The 18,194-nt window shown below is 41.7% G+C and overlaps 2 protein-coding genes across 2 annotated transcripts in view; one reads left to right on the top strand and one right to left on the bottom strand.

Annotated features, from left to right (window-relative positions):
• Window positions 1-1,763, bottom strand: part of GOPC (golgi associated PDZ and coiled-coil motif containing) — a 35,828-nt gene extending 34,065 nt beyond the window's left edge. The window contains exon 1 of the mRNA XM_019520221.1: window positions 1,734-1,763. Coding sequence (XP_019375766.1) covers window positions 1,734-1,763 — 30 coding nt within the window. The remainder of the gene's footprint in view (window positions 1-1,733) is intronic.
• Window positions 1,764-9,627: 7,864 nt separating this feature from the next.
• LOC109299700 (nephrocan-like) overlaps window positions 9,628-18,194 on the top strand; it is a 68,382-nt gene continuing 59,815 nt past the window's right edge. Inside the window, exons 1-2 of the mRNA XM_019520220.1 lie at window positions 9,628-9,720; window positions 9,807-9,916. Coding sequence (XP_019375765.1) covers window positions 9,628-9,720; window positions 9,807-9,916 — 203 coding nt within the window. The remainder of the gene's footprint in view (window positions 9,721-9,806; window positions 9,917-18,194) is intronic.

Raw genomic sequence — 18,194 nt, 5'->3', positions numbered from 1 at the left:
GGGGGACCTGGTGACCATCTATAAACTCACTAGGGGGGATTGGGAGAGACCTTGTTTCCCCTAGCGCCCCCTCGCATAACAAGGAATAACAGCCATATGCTGTTGGACAGTAGGTTTAGATTAGGCATCCATAAGAACTACTTCACAGTCAGGGCGGCTAGGATCTGGAACCAACTTCCAAGGGAAGTGGTGCTGGCTCCTACCCTGGGGGTCTTTAAGAAGAGGCTTGATGCCAGCTGGCTGGAGTCATCTGAGCCCGGTTTTTATCCTGCCCAGGCAGGGGGTCGGACTTCAAGATCTACAAGGTCCCTTCTGACCCTACTTCTATGATTCTATGATATTATATGCAGTTTACATGCAGTATTTAAACCTGAAATTACACAGCAAGTTTGAACATAAATTAGTATCTTGAACTGTGAGCAACCTTTATATGAGCTATAAAATAAGTAGTTACCCACGTAAAAACTCTGGAAAAATGTATATTTTGTTTGTCCTTGCCCTTTTTAGAGAAATCCACATAGAAGATAAAATTTGGGGGTTTGTAGCTAACAACAAAGATGATTACTCCTCTACAGGTTCTCATTAAGTTAGAAGCACAATTCCTCCTGAAATTTGATTAAGATTACATTGATTTCTTTAGACATTGAACATTTCACAGTATAAGCCAAGTTAAACTCTCTCAAGTTACATAAATAGCTCCCCTGCTTAACTCCGAAGAAGGAATAATCTTCTACAAAAAAGTGTTCTGAAGCCCTTGATTTATTTCTCAAGAAAAAAAAGTTTGTAGTTTACTTGCAAATCCATAATACTCTCTAATGAATACACATGGTTAATGTCTCTCTCCTGTGGACACTCTATTCTCAAACTAAAGAAATAAACGCTAAATCAGGTAACTAAGCAATATTAGTAGTATTAAGTGACATGCTACAGAACAGCTTATATTAAGATATTTACATCAAAGGGCTCAATCAAGCTGCCTCAGTTTTTCTCACATTGCTTCTCTAATTCTACCAGGCTTTATGTTAGTGACATTCTCTTATCCCTTTCCAGTAATGTAGTAATTTAAAAATATATATTCTTGCATATTTTAACTTAAAGACTAGACTTCTGCTTACCCAGAAGTGGATAAACCATAGGCAGTATATGTCCTACATGTTGCCTTACCAATGTCCTGCTGTGCTTAACCCAGGGATAGGCAAAATACAGCCCACAGGCCAGATTTGGCCCAAGGAGTGATTTTGTCCAGCCCACAATGGGTCCTTCGGCCCTGCTGGGTAGCATTGGGGCACCCCCATCCTGTGCCAGCCCGCAGCTTGCCCTGGGATGCCCATGCAATGGAGGCTACCCTTGGCCCCACCAGCTCAACGTTTTTTAAAGTATAAAAATGATAAATTCAGCTGCTCTAACATTTATTTGATACATAGCAAGAGACAAGGAAGCAACCTACTTGTTTATGTCATATTTTAAAAGATCAGAATTCCATCTCAAGTGTTATAATATCAGAAATACATTATTCAGACAGAAGGGTCCAACCCAGAGGGGGAGGGACCACAAGTAACAACACAAACACTAAGGGTACAGACAGGTTAAACAATTATATTGAGCTAAAGAGGAGGACAACTTGCAACACATCTTCTAATCTATTTTAATTGTTTTGTGTACGGACTCCAGCCATGGTAAGTAGGAACTAAATTGAGATATTTTAGACCCGAGTGAAACAACTTTTAAATCACCACTGTTAAACTTCCAGTTTCTAAAGACATTGCGGAAATACAAAAGAGTTACCAGAGAAAATCTTCACACATTGTAAGTTCCCCCAAACTTTTAATTTACTATTACTGTTTCACCTGACCATGCACTGAAGAAAAGGGGAAATTAAACTGTATTTGTGAGTCATTTATTTCTGAATGTAGTCTCTAAACTCATGTAAATCACTGCACTTGTATGTTACATCAGCAATTGTCAGCCAGGCTGCTATGGCACCCTGGGGTGTCCTGAAAACTTTTCAAGGGTGCACCACACAATGTTTGCACTAGTAGGTGTGCAAACACAATTAGCAAAATAAACCCAGGAATAGGAATTCATAGTGTTAAAAACTTTCTGGCCTGTTGTGGTCCAAGTTCTTTACTACAGAAAATATGCCCTATCATTTTTCCAACAAACAAGTGAAAGCTAAGAGCTGGCATCTTCCAAGGGGTGCCTTGAGTCTAAAAAGGTTGAAAACTACTGTGTTACATGTTCTAGATTAATCACTTAACCTTTAGTGAAATTGATTTCCAACACTATATTTATTTTGCAACAAGGAACAATTTGTATTATATTAACATGAGTAGTTACTGTGTTTTCATAGATTTCATAGATTTCTAGTGCCAGAAGGGACCTATCAGATCATCCAGTCTGACCCCCTGCTTTGGGCAGGAAAGAGCGCTGGGGTTAAGTAACCCCAGCCAGGTGCTTGTCTAATCTCCTTTTAAACGCCTCCAGTGTCAGGGAAAGCACCACCTCCCTTGGAAGCCCATTCCATATTTTGGCAACCCTCACCATAAAGAATTTTTTTTCTGATGTCCAATCTAAATCTGCTCTCTTTCAGTTTATGGCCATTGTTTCTAGTAACACCGAGGGACGCCCTGCTAAACAGAGTATGCCCTATTCCCCACTGACTCCCCCTGATTAGCTTGTAGACGGCCACAAGATCACCTCTCAGCCTTCTCTCGTGGAGGCTAAAGAGATTCAAGTCCCTCAATCTGTCTTCCTATGCTCTTACCCACAGGCCCTCAACCATATGAGCATACCTCCTCTGAACCCTTTCCAGGTTATCCACATCCCTCTTAAAGTGCAGCGCCTAAAACTGGACGCAGTACTCCAGCTGCAGCCTCACCAAAGCCGTATAGAGGGGAAATATCACCTCCCTAGTCCTGCTCATGATGCACCTACTAATGCAAGAAAGAGTACGGTTAGTCTTACTTATTACCTCATCACATCAGCGTCTCACGTTTATTTTTGCGTCAACTATGACTCTGAGATCCCTTTCCGCTTCTGTGCTACTTAGAATGGTACTTCCTAGTCTATAGGTGTATTGGTGATTCTTCCTCCCCAGGTGCAGAACTTTGCACTTAACTTTGTTATACTGCATCCTATTCTGCCCACTTCCCCAGTCTGTCCAAATCTGCCTGAATTCACTCCCTACCCTCTCGTGTGTCTACTATACCCCATAGTTTGGTGTCATCTGTGAATTTGGACAGGGTGCTTTCTACACCCTCATCCAAATCACTGATGATGATATTGAACAGCACTGCTCCAAGGACAGAGCCTTGGGGGACACCACTGCCCACATCTCTCCAGGTAGAAACCAACCCATCCACCACCACTCTCTGGATGCACCCCATAAGCCAGTTTTCCACCCACTTTACTGTGAAAAGGTCCACATCACAGCTACTCGGTTTATTTATAAGAACTGGATGCAACACTGTGTCAAAAGCCTTTTTAAAATCCAAGTAAATAGTATCTATCTCAACTGCTGCATCTAAGCACTTTGTGACCTGGTCATTAAAAAAAAACAGGTTAGTCAGGCAGGATCTGCCTGCTATAAACCCATGCTGGTTGCCCCTTAGCATTGTGTTACCTGCTGGTCCCCCATAAATGTGATCCTCAATGATTTTTTCTAAGGTTTTGCCAAGAATTGAGGTGAGGCTAACTGGCCTATAATTACCCAGGTCCTTCTTCCTCCCCTTCTTGAAAATAGGGACCACATGGGCCCTTTTCCAGTCCTCTGGGACCTGTTGTGAGCGCCACAAGCACTCAAACAGTTGCGCCAGTAGTTTCACTATGACACCAGCCAATTCCTTTAGTATCCCTGGGTGAAGATCACTGGGGCCTGCTGACTTGAATACGTCCAGCCCCTCCAAGTGCCCCCTCACTAAGTCAGTGCTGACTATTGGTGGATTGTTATCTCTGACACCAGACTAAAAAGTCTTACTGGGAGGTGTGCTGGTGTCCAGGAACAGAGATGCAAAGAAATCATTTAAGAGCTCAGCTTTGTCCATCCTATCTGTTACAAGTTGCCCTAGTCCATCCTGTAGCTGCCCCATGTTACCCTGCGCCTTCTTCTTGCTCCCTATGTACTTAAAGGACTTTTTGTTACCCTTAATCTCTGCTGCCAGCCTGAGTTCTGTTTCTGCTTTGGCCTTCCTCACTGCTTCCCTGCAAGTGCAAGCCAAGCAGGTATACTCCTCCTTGGTGGCTGCCCCCTGCTTCCACAGCTTGTAAGCCTCTCTTTTCCCCTCTAGGCTCTCCTGGATTTCCCTGCTTTTATCCATAGTGTTTGCCAATCCAACAATACCACACGGAGATCACAAAGAATAAAAGCCCACAGGGAAATTATTAATTATGTATTCACTGCAGGTCTTGGATAGTGTTCAATGTATAACGCATGAAGTCATACAGTGAAAAAGGAGGACCAAAAAAATACTGAATAAAGCTGCTCATTCACCAAAAATGCTTACTGAATAAGGCAGGGACTCAATAAAGAATAACAGTACGTGATCAGGCAACTAAAATGATATGAAAATGCATATTTACAAGGAAGGCAAATTAAAGTCGTGGGCAACTGAACCAATCTTTTAATGCCATTGTTATTGTAATTTGTAATATACATTGACAAAGGAAAGGAAAATAGATATTGACAAGGGTGTAGTTGTAGCCGTGTTGGTCTAAGGACATAGGCAGACAAGGTTCTTTGGGTAAAACCAATATCTTTTATTAGACCAACTCAAATAGTTCGCAAAATTCTTCTTTGCAAGCTTTTGGGTACAAGGTCTAATACAAGATATTGGATTTACCCAAAGGACCGTGTCTGCCTACATTGACACGGGTCATCCATGTCTGTTATGGAATTTTCAGACGAGCCAATCAGGAGCTGAAGGAGGGGAAAAAAGAAAAAAAAAAAGCACCGGCCAGGCCAGAAGCCAAGCAGAATGTTTAATTTTAAGTTCACTTTGGATCCAGATTCAGCTGATTCAGAGGGAAAGTGATTCGATTTAGAGATTCGTATCACTGTCCCAATTCGATTTGGCTGAATCAGATCTGAAGATTCAGTGCTGCTTCAGAGATTCAGCCATAGACTAAACAGGAAGCAGCCCTCACCACGTTGGACACAGCTGCCTCCGGCTGGTAAGTCTGTTGTGGTGGGCAGAGGGGGGAGGAAAGGGGCCTGGAGGAGGAAGGGACTGGGGCTGGGACAAGCTGCCCAGCTGGTGCGAGGGCTGCGCAGCAGCGCTTGAAGCAGGGGTTATGCCCTGATGCCACTTGCCCAGCCAGAACGGGGGTGGGGGGGATGTGAGTGCGGCTTGCTCCGGGCAGAAGGGGGGAAGCAGCAGCAGCAGGGCAGGGCCCCCACTCCAGGCACTGCTGCACCCGCATCCCACACCCCACAACTTTGCACAGCCCTAATTATTAGGTACACTAAAAACTGAAAAAGTTTTAAAATTTGGATAGGTGAGGAGAGAGATGCACTGAAATTGCACTGAGTCCATAAGAAACAGGACAAGACTATTTACTATTGGTATTTTAGTCTGGTATGGTTACTCTTCTACAGAAACAATTCAGAAATATGGAGAACACACCTCTAAAAATAAACAAACATGCCTGAGCACTTCCTTGTTTCGTTTTTACCCTTAACACACCACCTGAAGATATATGGCAGGAAATCAAACATTGTAAAAGGATCCTAAAACTTTCCACTAAAGACCATGAATATCCTTGAAGACAGCATATTACTACCGTCACAAGATACTATAATGAGAGTCAGGGAGCAGAAATAATTTTACATGTTAATGAACTTAAAAAGGCTTTCATCCGATTGTAACAAAAATCAGTTTAACAAATAAAAATAAATCAAGTTACAATGTATGGAACCAGGAGAAATGTCACTAAATCAGCTGGAAGAGATATACAGAGACCTATCTTTGCTGATCCAATGAAGGAACAAACACCTATACGCTGCAATCTAGTGATAAAATGACAAACCCCTTCGGGGCAACCTCCTATGTGAATGGCAGAAAGTGCCACTCAGTCCCATATACACAAAGGGCATGGACAGACATAGCATTTAAAATGATTTAAATATGATTTAAGCCTGAAGCAGACAGACATACAAGTCTGTCAAACCATTCAAAATCTATCTGGAATGGCTCAAAAGCAAGCCTGGAAATTCAAGAACTATTTTGAACCAGTTCAGTGTTATGTGCAGACACCAAGTGTTCTGTGGTCAGTCCTCCAACCATCCCACACCGCAGTGCTCCTCACCCACCTCATTCCTACAACTGTCTCCTCACCTTTTTGCTGGCATTTTTTTTTAAACCTAAACACTCCCTTGCACTGCTTGGTCAATAAAACCTATTTTTCTAACAACCAGCAGTGTCCTTAATCTCTACCTGACTGCAGCCCCTCATTATGCCCCTGCAACCCCCAGGAAACAAGCATGGGACCAAGCACCCACACCTCCCCGCCCCCCAAATCAGGCAAGCACACTGCAGGCTTCAGTCACTGGCAGGTTGAAAGTTTACTGAACTCATATTTAGGATAGAAGGGGAAATAAAAGGGGCCCTGAAAGCATGAGAACACTTTCCCCCTACTCACCCATTGTGAAGCATGCTGGGCTGGGTGCTTGGCCTCCCACCCCCATCCCTCCACCCCAGGTATCAGAGCCACCACACTTCACCCAACTGAGCTCTAAGAACGGTTCAATCATTACATGTGTCTGCACCTTGTCCTGCAACAACTGTGAACTGGATCCTAAATCACCAACATTTGAGAAAGGCACAGTTACTTGAGCATTTAATCAGCTGGCATTCACACTGAACTGGAGCTGAAACAAGTTTGATAACTTAAAAAAAAAAAAAAGGACAAAACACTTCAACAGAAACGAGAGAGGGGAGGCAGTAGAGACTGTGTCCTGGGCACACAGCAAGGTCTAACTTTATTTCTGTTGACTACAATAAGAGCAAGTTAGACCAATGACAAGCTCTTTTAAAAATTTCACATTACAGAGTCTATTTTCAGTTCTGCTATCGATGCACAATGCAACACTAGAAGAGTCATCTAGGGCATTTGTACACATTTGCACTGTAGCACCAGACACTTTCAGAAGCACCTGGCTCTACCACTCATGCATTTGTACAAACAGCGAAATGCCATTGCTGAGAAAATGGTAGCAGCATGCTTTTGAACTAAAATGTATCAAAGGTGTTTTAGTTCAAAAGCGCACTGCTGCCATTTTCTCAGCGCCGACGTGCATTTTGCCATTTATACAAATGTATTCGACGCAATGCCGGACACCTCAGCTCGCGTGGAGCAGATTTGACTGAGTCTGCTCCGGCATGCCAGATCTCCGGCACGTCAGAGAAGACAAATATATGTGTATAAATGCTCCTAAAGCCAAGATGCACAAAGTATTTAGGCTCCCATTCATTTCAATTGGAATCAGTGCCTAAGTACCTGGCCAGGACCAGGCCAGAAGCTCATTCCAGTCAATCCAAAGATTCCCATTTATTACAATGAAAGAGTCAGGCATTTAATAATCTCTGTGCTCGTTTCCCCATTACTCCCAATTTGAAGATATTACTTATAAACTTTTCTGTAACTGGAAAGTGCCAAGCAGATGAATAGTAGCATTAACAGAGATGAAATGATGTTTCAGGGTTGTGGGCATGTGCTGTTAGTACTTAATGGAAATTCTGAACTATGAATATTGTACATGTTTCAAGTCAGTGCTCACATCTAAAAGACAATGCAGCAAAGTTATGACTATATATGGAACAGTCTAAGAAAAAAGTAGACAACCAACAAAAATGCAAATCTGCTCTCTCAAGCATGCTTCTGTACCATTTACATTTATGGTCTGTTTCATTTCCTTTGATTCATTGTCCCAAGAATAATCTTTAAGCATTTATTTTCACTACTTACAAGTTTTACAAGCTTATTTTTCCTTTAGTCTCTCATCTATCTCCCCCACTCCTCTGCTGAGCCTGAAAATTGTGCACGCACAAAATAAAGCCCCCAGGCTACAGTTTTCCATTTACTGACATTGTTTTCACACTGAGTTACCACTTCAGTCTTTGTCATCACTTTGATGGATATCAAGTTACTTTAAAACTCTGAAAAGGAAGTGTCCTGTTTTAGTTAAATTGCAAGTCCTCATCAGTCATCAACAGTAGAAATGGAACATTTATTTTCTAACAAGAGAATGACAAAAAAAAGAGAGTTACCTAAAATGAAAATGTTAGTCTCTACTTTTGTTATGCTTTTTACCAACTGCATTTTTAAAGAGGTTTCACATCTATGATGGTATGTTACCACTGATCTCAGTTAAAAAAAAGGTTTTAAAATTTTAAACATGGCTATTGTGCCCATGAGAGAAAAGAAGAAAACTGTGGAATTAAGTCTACGGCTTAAACATATTTTGCAGAAGATTCTGAAGTTCTGTGGAAGGATCCAAATCTGCTTCTTTAGGCCACATAAAGCAAAGCGGACAGAAATAAAAGTATTTACTTGTTCTTTATTTACTGGCCAAACATTTTTAAATTTTAAGTAAGTAATTTTTTAATATAGAAGTCTTTTTTGTAGTAGAAAAAAAAAACAGCTGTTAATGTTCTAATTCACTGGGTATCTACTGTAATGGCTGAAGTTCCAGTTGTGTGATTCTCCAAGTATATTTAAAAGAAAGAGTTAGAGTATTATAACAAAGCTAGGATTAGTCAATCAAATTTGCAGTTCACATTTTAATTATTATTTTAATACCCTATCAACTCCATATATCTAGACTTCTCTGGAGATCAATTTAAGAGCATCTAACTCATCCATTTTAACAGCAAGGTAAGTGCCAAAATAATGAAGCTCAACTAAAATAATTATTATTTCTATTACCATGGTGCTTAAGAGCCCTAGCAGGGACCAGGACACTACTACACTAGTCATCATGCAAACAGTTAAAAAAAAAAAAAAAGATGCCCCAGGACTCCAGGACTTTACAATCCAAATACAAGAGACAATTAACAGATACACAGATGGGTGTGGAAATAAAAAGCACAGAGACAAAACAGGCAGTGGGCTCAGTCCACCAGCAACACAGTCCTAAGTTTCTTTTTGGTAGATCTCATGGCAAAATAAAACTTGCAGGATGGAACTGAAGAAAAATAACAAGATATTTTGATAGAAATCTCCTTCAAAGCATAAGGGGCTGCATGACAGAAAGTGTCAATGTGTCTGCTTGAAAATATAACAAGTAAATAAATGATTCCGGTATTTTGTCTCAACCCAAGACAAAAGTTACTTTCTCAACACTAACTGCAAGATGTCATGCAGAGTATATAAAGGGTCTTAAGGACTTGAGGAGTAAAGACAAGCAACTGATAGTCAATAAGATGCAGAAAGAAAGCTGTGAAACTAACATGACTTGCTGCCATCACATTAACGGTTCTCCCTGTGCTTCTTCCACCCCGGGGAGGTCTGCATAGACTAAAAACAATTGGAGGCAGGCATGGTATAGTAGTACTACTTTGTGTCTGGACAGCATCCACCACAATGGGCCTCATTCTTACTGTTCTGCCTAAGGGCCAACTAATATACAGAATGGATAATAAAGAATGGGAGGATAGTGAATTCCAGGATTTCGAGCGAGGATCCTGGAAGGCTTCCAAAGACCTCAAGGAAAGCAGGCCGAAGGTTTGAAGGTTTATGCCACGCATTAATATCTAATCAGTGCTGAGTCTTACACCAACTTTCTGAACCATTTTCTTTTTTAAATGCAGACATTTTTGCCTAACAAACCTGAATCCATCTATAACACATTCACACTGACATTCACACTTCAGTGCATTTTGAGATTTGAAACCACAGAGATCTCAGTATCACTGTATGGGTAACTCATATTAAGCTACTTTCACAGTATTTGTATAATACATTAAACCTACTACTCATATTAAATGAAAAACAACTTTTTTATTGGATAAATGCAACCTGCATCAGGCAAAACACTTTTATGCACTATTGCCAAACCCAAACAATAAAAAGAATTAAAAATGTATTTGCCTTCAGGGATGCAAGGTTCTTTGGGTTAATCTGATAGCTTTTATCAGACCAATTAATAAAAGATAGCAGATTTACCCCAAAAAAACCTTGTCTGTCTTTGTCCTTAAACCAACACTGCTACAACCTACACCCCTTTGCCTTCAGGGGGCACCTGATTCATATGTTCATGTGTTTCTCTGCTGGCATGAGAACTAGAGCCTTTTTTTCTTAAATGAATGCTGAAATTCTCATGCAGCCTCTGGATTCCAACAGCTGAAATAAAAGAACAAAACGCCAGAGGATTCCCAATTAAAAAACAAAAAAATCAAAGTTAGCAATAATTATTTCCATTATTAGGTAGGCACAAGTAATGTACCTGAAACTAAAGAAAAAAAAAGAGAAAAAAATCATGTTCATTGCTTCACTAAGTTCTCATGTGTGAATCTTATTGCAAGTTCAGGATTTAGAGAAGGGGTGGGCAAAATGGCAGATCTAGCTGATAGCCAGACTCCATTTCCCAGCAGCCCCTGCCTGCATCAATTTGGCCAGTCCCCATGGAGACTCCAGGAACAGCAGGGCTGTGACAGTACCAGGTCAGGGTCTCCATGGAAACTGGCCCAAGCGGCACTGGCAGGGCACACAGCTGGCTGGGAAGCTGCTCCGGGGTCGGGGTCAGGGCTGGGATCTTGCAGCAGCAACAGCATGGGTTGGTGCTGGGGCAGAGCCGCAATCCACTGCCTACACATCCCTGGAGCAACAGATCATGGCTCTGCCCCAGCTCCAGCCTGCACTGTCATCACCACAAGATCCCAGCCCTGGAGCAGCTCCCTGCCCAGCAGCACGGTCTGCTAGTGCCACTCAGGACGGTCCCTCCATAAAGATCCTGGCCCTACGCTACCACAACCCTACAGTTCCTAGGGTCTCCATGGAAATCAGCCGAAACAACGTGGGCAGGGTCTGCTGGGAAATGGAGTCCACTGTGGGCCAGACTTTGCCCATCCTTGACCTAAAGCTGTTGGAATATGGTTATGGACGTAAAAGATGTGTTGGTTTTATTTTTTTAAAACACCCCATCATGCAACCTATATCAAGTTTCCCATTTCATTCAGTTAGTTACATATTGTTTACACATCCACACCCAGTTTTGGCTATTAGCCTTCTGGCCTAAAGGTTGTTCACACTGCTTATACCTTACTAAAGAGTGTGCCTATATAAGCATGCCTATATAACAGGGGTGGGCAAAATGCGGCCCAGGGGCTGGATGTGGCCCGCCAGGCCATTCTATCCAGCCTGCAGGGCCCCTAAAAAATTTAGAAAATTAGTATTTATCTGCCCTGGGCTGCCTGTCATGAGGCCATCGATGGCTTGCCAAAACTCAGTAAGCAGCCCCCGGCCCAAAATAATTGCCTGCCCCTGCTATAAGCATGCCTTGATAAATCCTCTAATCTGCTTTCCAGGGGCAAGAACTGAAAACTTCTGCAAGGCACCATGAGGGGAGGGCAGTGATATGCTCAATTTCCTTGGAATCCAAACTTTTATTTAAGAAATTCTAGTCTTACATTAAGGAAAAATACCCTCCCCAACATGAACAAAATGTTAACTGATTGAATAATGTCCTCCTGAATCTGAATTTAACAAGACATTCTAAAAAATTAAAGTCAGAGAGAAGTTACTGACCATTTCATGATCAAGCAGTGACTTTGTGAGATGAGAGAGTTCCAGGAAAGGAATCCTTCCTCTCCCCAAAAGAGGCCTCATTGTAACAGTGGAAAACTTTACATGGCTTCTCTCTTGTCATCGTTAGGTTGGGCTTATATTAGTTGTTTGGGTTTTTTTTAAAGGGTAAATTCATCTGCACATGCTTCCTCAACCTGACAAAAGGTATTTGTACCCAAAAGCTTGCAAAGAACATTTCCAGCGATCTGAATTGTTCTAATAAAAGATATTGGATTTACCCAAAGAAACTTGTCTGCCTATGTCCTTAGACCAAAACGGCTACAACCTTGAGTAAACTCATCAGCACATCTTCTTTTATACCAAAAAAACCCAACAAGAATAACAAAATACAGTATAAGCAAAAATGCTGAAATGTAAGAACCGCACAATCTGTATTGCCTAAATTATAAATTCAACAAACAATGATGAAGCAAAAGCAAACTTAGAGACATACACAAAGGCAGAATCAAGTTCATTTTTTCTAGAACTTGAAAGATACAGATCTTACTAGCCTGAAATCTAAACTTACTTCCCAGAAGCAGATACAAAAAAAAAAATGAATGTAAACGAGATCCTGGGGCACTACAGGTTTGAGAAGTGCAGCCATACACACATGCACTAGAACATTAATATCCAGGAAATACCGGGAACCCTCCCCAACCCAAATCTTCAATTTCAGACTCTAGCTAGCAAGCATTTGACAACTTTGAAGTTTTAATGTCTTCTAACTTCTAAAAGAGAGAAAAATACTTTTCTCTACCATCTCTTCATGGTCCTCCAGCTACTTCTATTGAAAAGATCTTCTTATTTGTCTAACAGACTTCTGAGGGTGACACAGAAGAGAATAAACATGGCTACTTAATACTTTGAATAATGCCTTCCTAAGTGGCTGTATCCAAATAGCACTATTGGCTCTACACCAGTGGTTCCCAACCTTTCTTATACTCAAGGCACCCCGGATAGTCTTAAGGCACTCCTTGGAAAATGCTGGTTCTTAGCTTTCACTAGTTCTTTTTAACTACCACAAATAATAGAAAACCTTTCTGTTGCACAGAACTCAGAAAAACAAAAACCAGCCACAACATTGTTAACACTGTGGGTTTTTACTTGAAATCTCTAAATATCATACGAATCTTGGCCTCACACAGACATTCCATTTCTCCTAGGACAGTGGCTTCTCTCCTAGAAGAAATGACGAGTATACAGACGTTCAGGTTATCTCCCAGAGTAAAAATGGCCACTCCAGGGAAAAAAAAATAACCTGGAAAGAACCAGGGTTAAATAAGTCCCAAAAGAGTTTACCCTGGGAGAGTGAATGTTTGTAGATGCTGCACACTAGCGCACCTAAAAGTGTCATGGTACTCAGTTGAGAATCACTGGTTTACACAGTCACAATGAAATGGACCAAAAACCTGTTGATTTCACTCTGCTCCTTGCAACAGTAGATTCAACAATGGCCGTGAAAAAGCTGTCATCAGTTCCAGAAAGAAACTGTACACCTTAGAACATGGACTAGGTTGGGCCTGTGGAGCCACCTGACCCAGCCTACGGACATGGGGCTTCAGTAGCACTTGGCACTGGGGGTGTGAGTGAAGGGGGGCTTTGGCAGCTCTCCCACCACATGGTCACAGGGAAAAGCAGCAGCAGCTACTGGGTCCTAATGCAGACCCATCTACCTGCCTCTGATCTGAACTTCAGCCCACAACCTAAAAAAGGTTTCTTAGAACTACTGGGTCCAAAGCCTTAAATAATGGCATGTTAGGCTCCCCATCTCACTATAAAATGCTTTCTACTTGGCCCATACAAATAAGAGATGGGATATTTTCCAAGCACTGAAACACATGAAAGGGCTTGTGAAATACAGGAATTTGTCATGGTTATCTTAGCCATGCAAACAACAGGTTTTTAAAACATTAAAAAATTAACACATTCAGTTAAAGTTCAATGGAGAACCCCACCATATTTGTATCCCTGAGGATAATAAAAAAGAGACAGGCTAAGTTTATGCAAGGGAAAGCAGAAATGAATTTTCCCTTATTTTATTAAAGTATTCCATAAAACTCACTTAACTCCTGACCCACTTTAATCAAATGTACATCTATATCCACCAACAAATAACAAAGATATGTAATGTCTGCATACAAATTCTTCTATTCCAGGTTCAGTCCAAAATCCTGATGGAAACAGTGCAACACTGGCTGAAAGACTAAAAGAGCAAGACAGCATTGGCTTTGCTTGCTGTGCCAAAGCCCCTCCTGAGTATATGACTCTGTGCACATTTTGCCTTTATTGTATATTATTAACTAACAAGTAAGCAGTAAATGTATAATGTCAGTTTTTGTTCCGATTATAAGTGAAACATCATCAAATGTTCATTTTTCACAATATTTTTAATCTCTTCTGTTAAAATGGAAATACCTGTTCCCATTGCAAGCTATTACCACTGTGTTTTTATACTGCTTTATGCACTGACTGCTGCCATTGTTTTATATATAATAGCAGTTTTACTATGGACTTGACTGCGGCCCACTGTTTGTACTTACTTAGGAAAATACAGTTTAGAATTAATTTTAACCATCAACTCTACCTCTAGCTGGCAATTTTAATACTGTTGGTGTCATAAGAATATTTTTCAAGGCACCTACATGTCTAACTCTTTACTAAGAACTCATACGCCTATTACAAGCTGTTGGGCACCTTGTTATTCATATTACTATTTTAAGAATGCCAATAATTATTCAAACCTGATAATTTTGTGAATAAAATTTAAAAGCCTAAGACTCTTAGTCCTCTGTTTATAATAGGTGAGAAACCAAAGCCTGTGAAAAGATGATGACCAAAGAAATGTTCTTCTTCCTCTATTTACTCCTAACTCCAAAAGCAACGTAGAGGAAAAATATTGTAAGTCTTTTTAAAAGTCAGTGTAGTCAAATCTGGGGCTGCAAACACAAATTACAGGGTTATTACATGTCATCACTACCAAACACACTTCAGACTGTCTGGGTGCCTCAGCCAGATACTTCAGTGCCTCAACTTGTTGGATTTTCAGGTTATATTTAACAGAAATTCAGTGAAAAGTATGTAACAACCTTTCTAGGATAATTATTACAATCCTGGAAGTTACTAATATGTCTATTTTACATTGCCAAGCTTCACTGTAGCAGTATGTCAGCATAAACCATGTGATTTTTTTCAAGTAACGAAGTCCTCAGAGCAGGAATGTCCAGCACATTCCCACAGAAGTTTTTGTAGTCCAAATCACTGAAGTATAGCTCTCAAAGGCATTGACATTAAAAAGAAAATCAGAAAAGAAAGTCATTACACTCAACTTCATAATATTTCTGTCTGCCTATGTGTTAATATGACCACAATAATCCTACTGGGGAATTCTGCTTAAAAAAACAGGGAATCAGTGCCATGATACCACGTTATGGTATGCTTTAATATGCTTTAAATGTTGAAGCATTATGTATATTGGACAATGAACTTTATCAAGAGACAATTAAAAGATAACTCTTTCCACATGGATTTAGGTTTTCAAAGCATTCCTATTTGGAAAATCTCTCTGGGAAGAGTAACAGTGCTCTGGCACCAGGAATAGTAGTTCCCATGTTCACAAAGCAACCCTTTCTTTAAAAAAAAGTACTGGTTCTGCAAAAGCTTGTATACACATGCACCTTTACAAAACGATTGTGATGAAACTAAGTAAGCAAGCTCATCAAACTCAAGGACAACTCTTGTAATTCAGTAACTGAAGGCCTGGTGTATTAGTTTCTGATAATCAGGAATGCTTCTGTGTTATTACCTCATCAGGTTTAAATAAAAAGTGGGGGGGAATGGCCAGAAATAAGGATTTTTTTTTTTAATAATACAGCCTTAAAATTCAGCTTCATTTTTACATAGACAACCAAATTGCCTCAAAATACAAAATGAGCCACAGCAGTTTGACGATTTCAGTGAAGTCTTCAAACCACAAATATGTAGAAACTGCTCAATCCTAGCCACAGGACAGCAGGCAATGGTTGGCATTCAACTGCTACATGAAATAAAGTAATTTGACTTTTAAACTACAGTGAGGCCCCACATGCTAGGACTGAGTCAGGCGAGTCGTTTCAAACTTTGTAATTGTATCCTTCATGCTGTGTATGAGCCTTTGGGCTAGACATCTGTGCACATCTTCGCATAATACAAGTTATTTATTCTTAGTATAGCTTGCAAATCTTTCTGGCATTGTAAGTACCTTCAAATGAAAACTTTACTTTTCAAGTTCACGCCTCTTCCTAATAGCCTTAAACTGGTATCATGAAAACTATCGTGCAAAATTAACTTTTAAAGACCTATTTTAATAACATTTAAAAGTAAAAGATATATTGTCAAGTACTTGACTGATAGAGCATTCTCCTCATTATTCAAGCATCCATGCCACATTTCCATTCCCCTTTAAACTTCCCTTGTCCTGGTGACCTGCCTTTCCCTATAGACTACGCTGAATTCTCACTCCCTCCCTCTGTCTCCCACTGCCCCTCCCAACAAGTCTCTATCTGCTCCTTCTCAGATCGTAAGATACCTAACTCCCACTGATTGGCCTAGGGGTCTACTTCGGACCTTTGCATGTCATAGTATATACATACTTAGAACCACTTTCCAAAAGTAGAGATTTGCTTATTCTGGTAATGATGGACTTTTGGTTTGGAAAAGTAAAAATGAAAATACGAGTTTTCCATTTACTTGCAACTATAAAGAGGGGTCTGGGACATGACACTTTATGTACAGTAAGTCCATAGTCTTAGCTCAGCTCCTTAGAGTACAGGTTTCCCTTGCTTTATGCTGTACATGCACTCCTGGAAGTCAAGCACATAACTTGATTCCACATAAAGGGAACCCAATTTACAATGTACCAAATCGGGATACGTCCCAAGACCTCGACTGTACTGACCCCATACCCATTTCTACCACTTTTACAAAACAATTTTGGTACTAACCAACAGCAGACAGTACACACAAGCACAGGCTGGTGGTGAATATTTAGCTGGCACGAAGAGAGGGTGGTGATGGCCCAGGGAGAGGGGTACAAGATAAGCTAGCGGGACACTTAGAACCTATAATGGGGATGGCAACTACAGAAACACATGTCGCAGTCAATAACTAAGGAGCACAGATCCACACAGGATATTTTGGTGTGTGTCACTCCCACAATGCACCACACAAAGCAGCTGACTGCGGGCTTCCACTACACCAATCGCATAAGAGTGAATTTACCTTGCATATAATGACCCTTTTTATATGAAAAATTTATCGCATAAGAGCGAATTTGCGCATAAAGAACCCACATAAAGTGAGGGAAACCTGTATTCTGGCTTCCCCGCGGCGATCAACAGATCAGTTAAGTCTATTATAGCAGCCTAGGAGGCCGTGATTAGACAGAGAAAGGGACCTGCAGGCAGGTGACGCCAGTTGCATTGAAGACTTGAAATATCAAACACAGAAAGGCTGAATTTGAATGCATTCAATAAGGAGGACAGCAAATCACTGAAGAAAGGCATCCAGAGAAGGCTCTACACTGATCAGAGCAAGAAAGCTCCTATACTAAACTGAGCTTTTCTGAACACATAACTTCACTTCTAAGGCTGCCACGATCTAGCCTGGAAGGCCAGCCTGACCGGGCCTGAGTCTTTCAGGACATAGTGCTGGATGGGACATCATTTCCTGAACTGCCTGAGATGAGAAACTAATTTCTTGCAGGCATCTGCTGATCCTGGAATCCCCCAGCCAAGAGTCCCAAGAGGTCTCCAGGCCTGGCACAGCTGGTGTCCAGGGGTGGACGCTCTACCCAGCATCTCCTCCCAGAGGCTCTAGGGCTGGACAAGTTAAATACAAGCCTCCATTGGACTTTGGGAAGTTGGGGGGGTATCAGCTGCGCATTACAGCCCTGGGACTCTCCCTGTACCCAAAGCTACTCCCATGTCCAACTACGGACCTCACCCCCCATCTGCACTCCAATGACCCCAGACCTGCTCCCCCCTTGCCCCACCCCTCCACACCCAAAGACCCACCCCCTCCACGCTTGCTCCTGGACCCATCCCTCCACATGAGCCCCATCCCCATACTACAGAACCCACCCATTCGCACTCACCCCACCCCTCTGTACCCAGAGCCCTGCCTCTCCAAGCCCAAGGGCAGCTCCACACCAGCCCCACCTCCTCCACGCTCCAGGACCCACCACCTCTACATTAGCCCCACCCCCCATACCCAGGGACCTGCTCCCTGAACACTAGCCCCTCCTTTTCATACCCAGAGACCTGCCCGTCTATGCCCAAGAACCCACCCCCTCCATGCCCTGTGCCCCCACTGGCCCCTCCCCCTCCACACCCATAACCAGCCCCCTCCATGCCACCAGGTCTCCCCTCAGCCTT

Source organism: Gavialis gangeticus, unplaced genomic scaffold, assembly GCF_001723915.1.
Source record: "Gavialis gangeticus isolate Ggan-Ray unplaced genomic scaffold, GavGan_comp1, whole genome shotgun sequence".
Classification (NCBI taxonomy): Eukaryota; Metazoa; Chordata; order Crocodylia; family Gavialidae; genus Gavialis; species Gavialis gangeticus.
The sequence above is the reverse complement of the archived record's forward strand: the minus strand, read 5'-3'. Positions and strand labels throughout refer to the sequence as shown.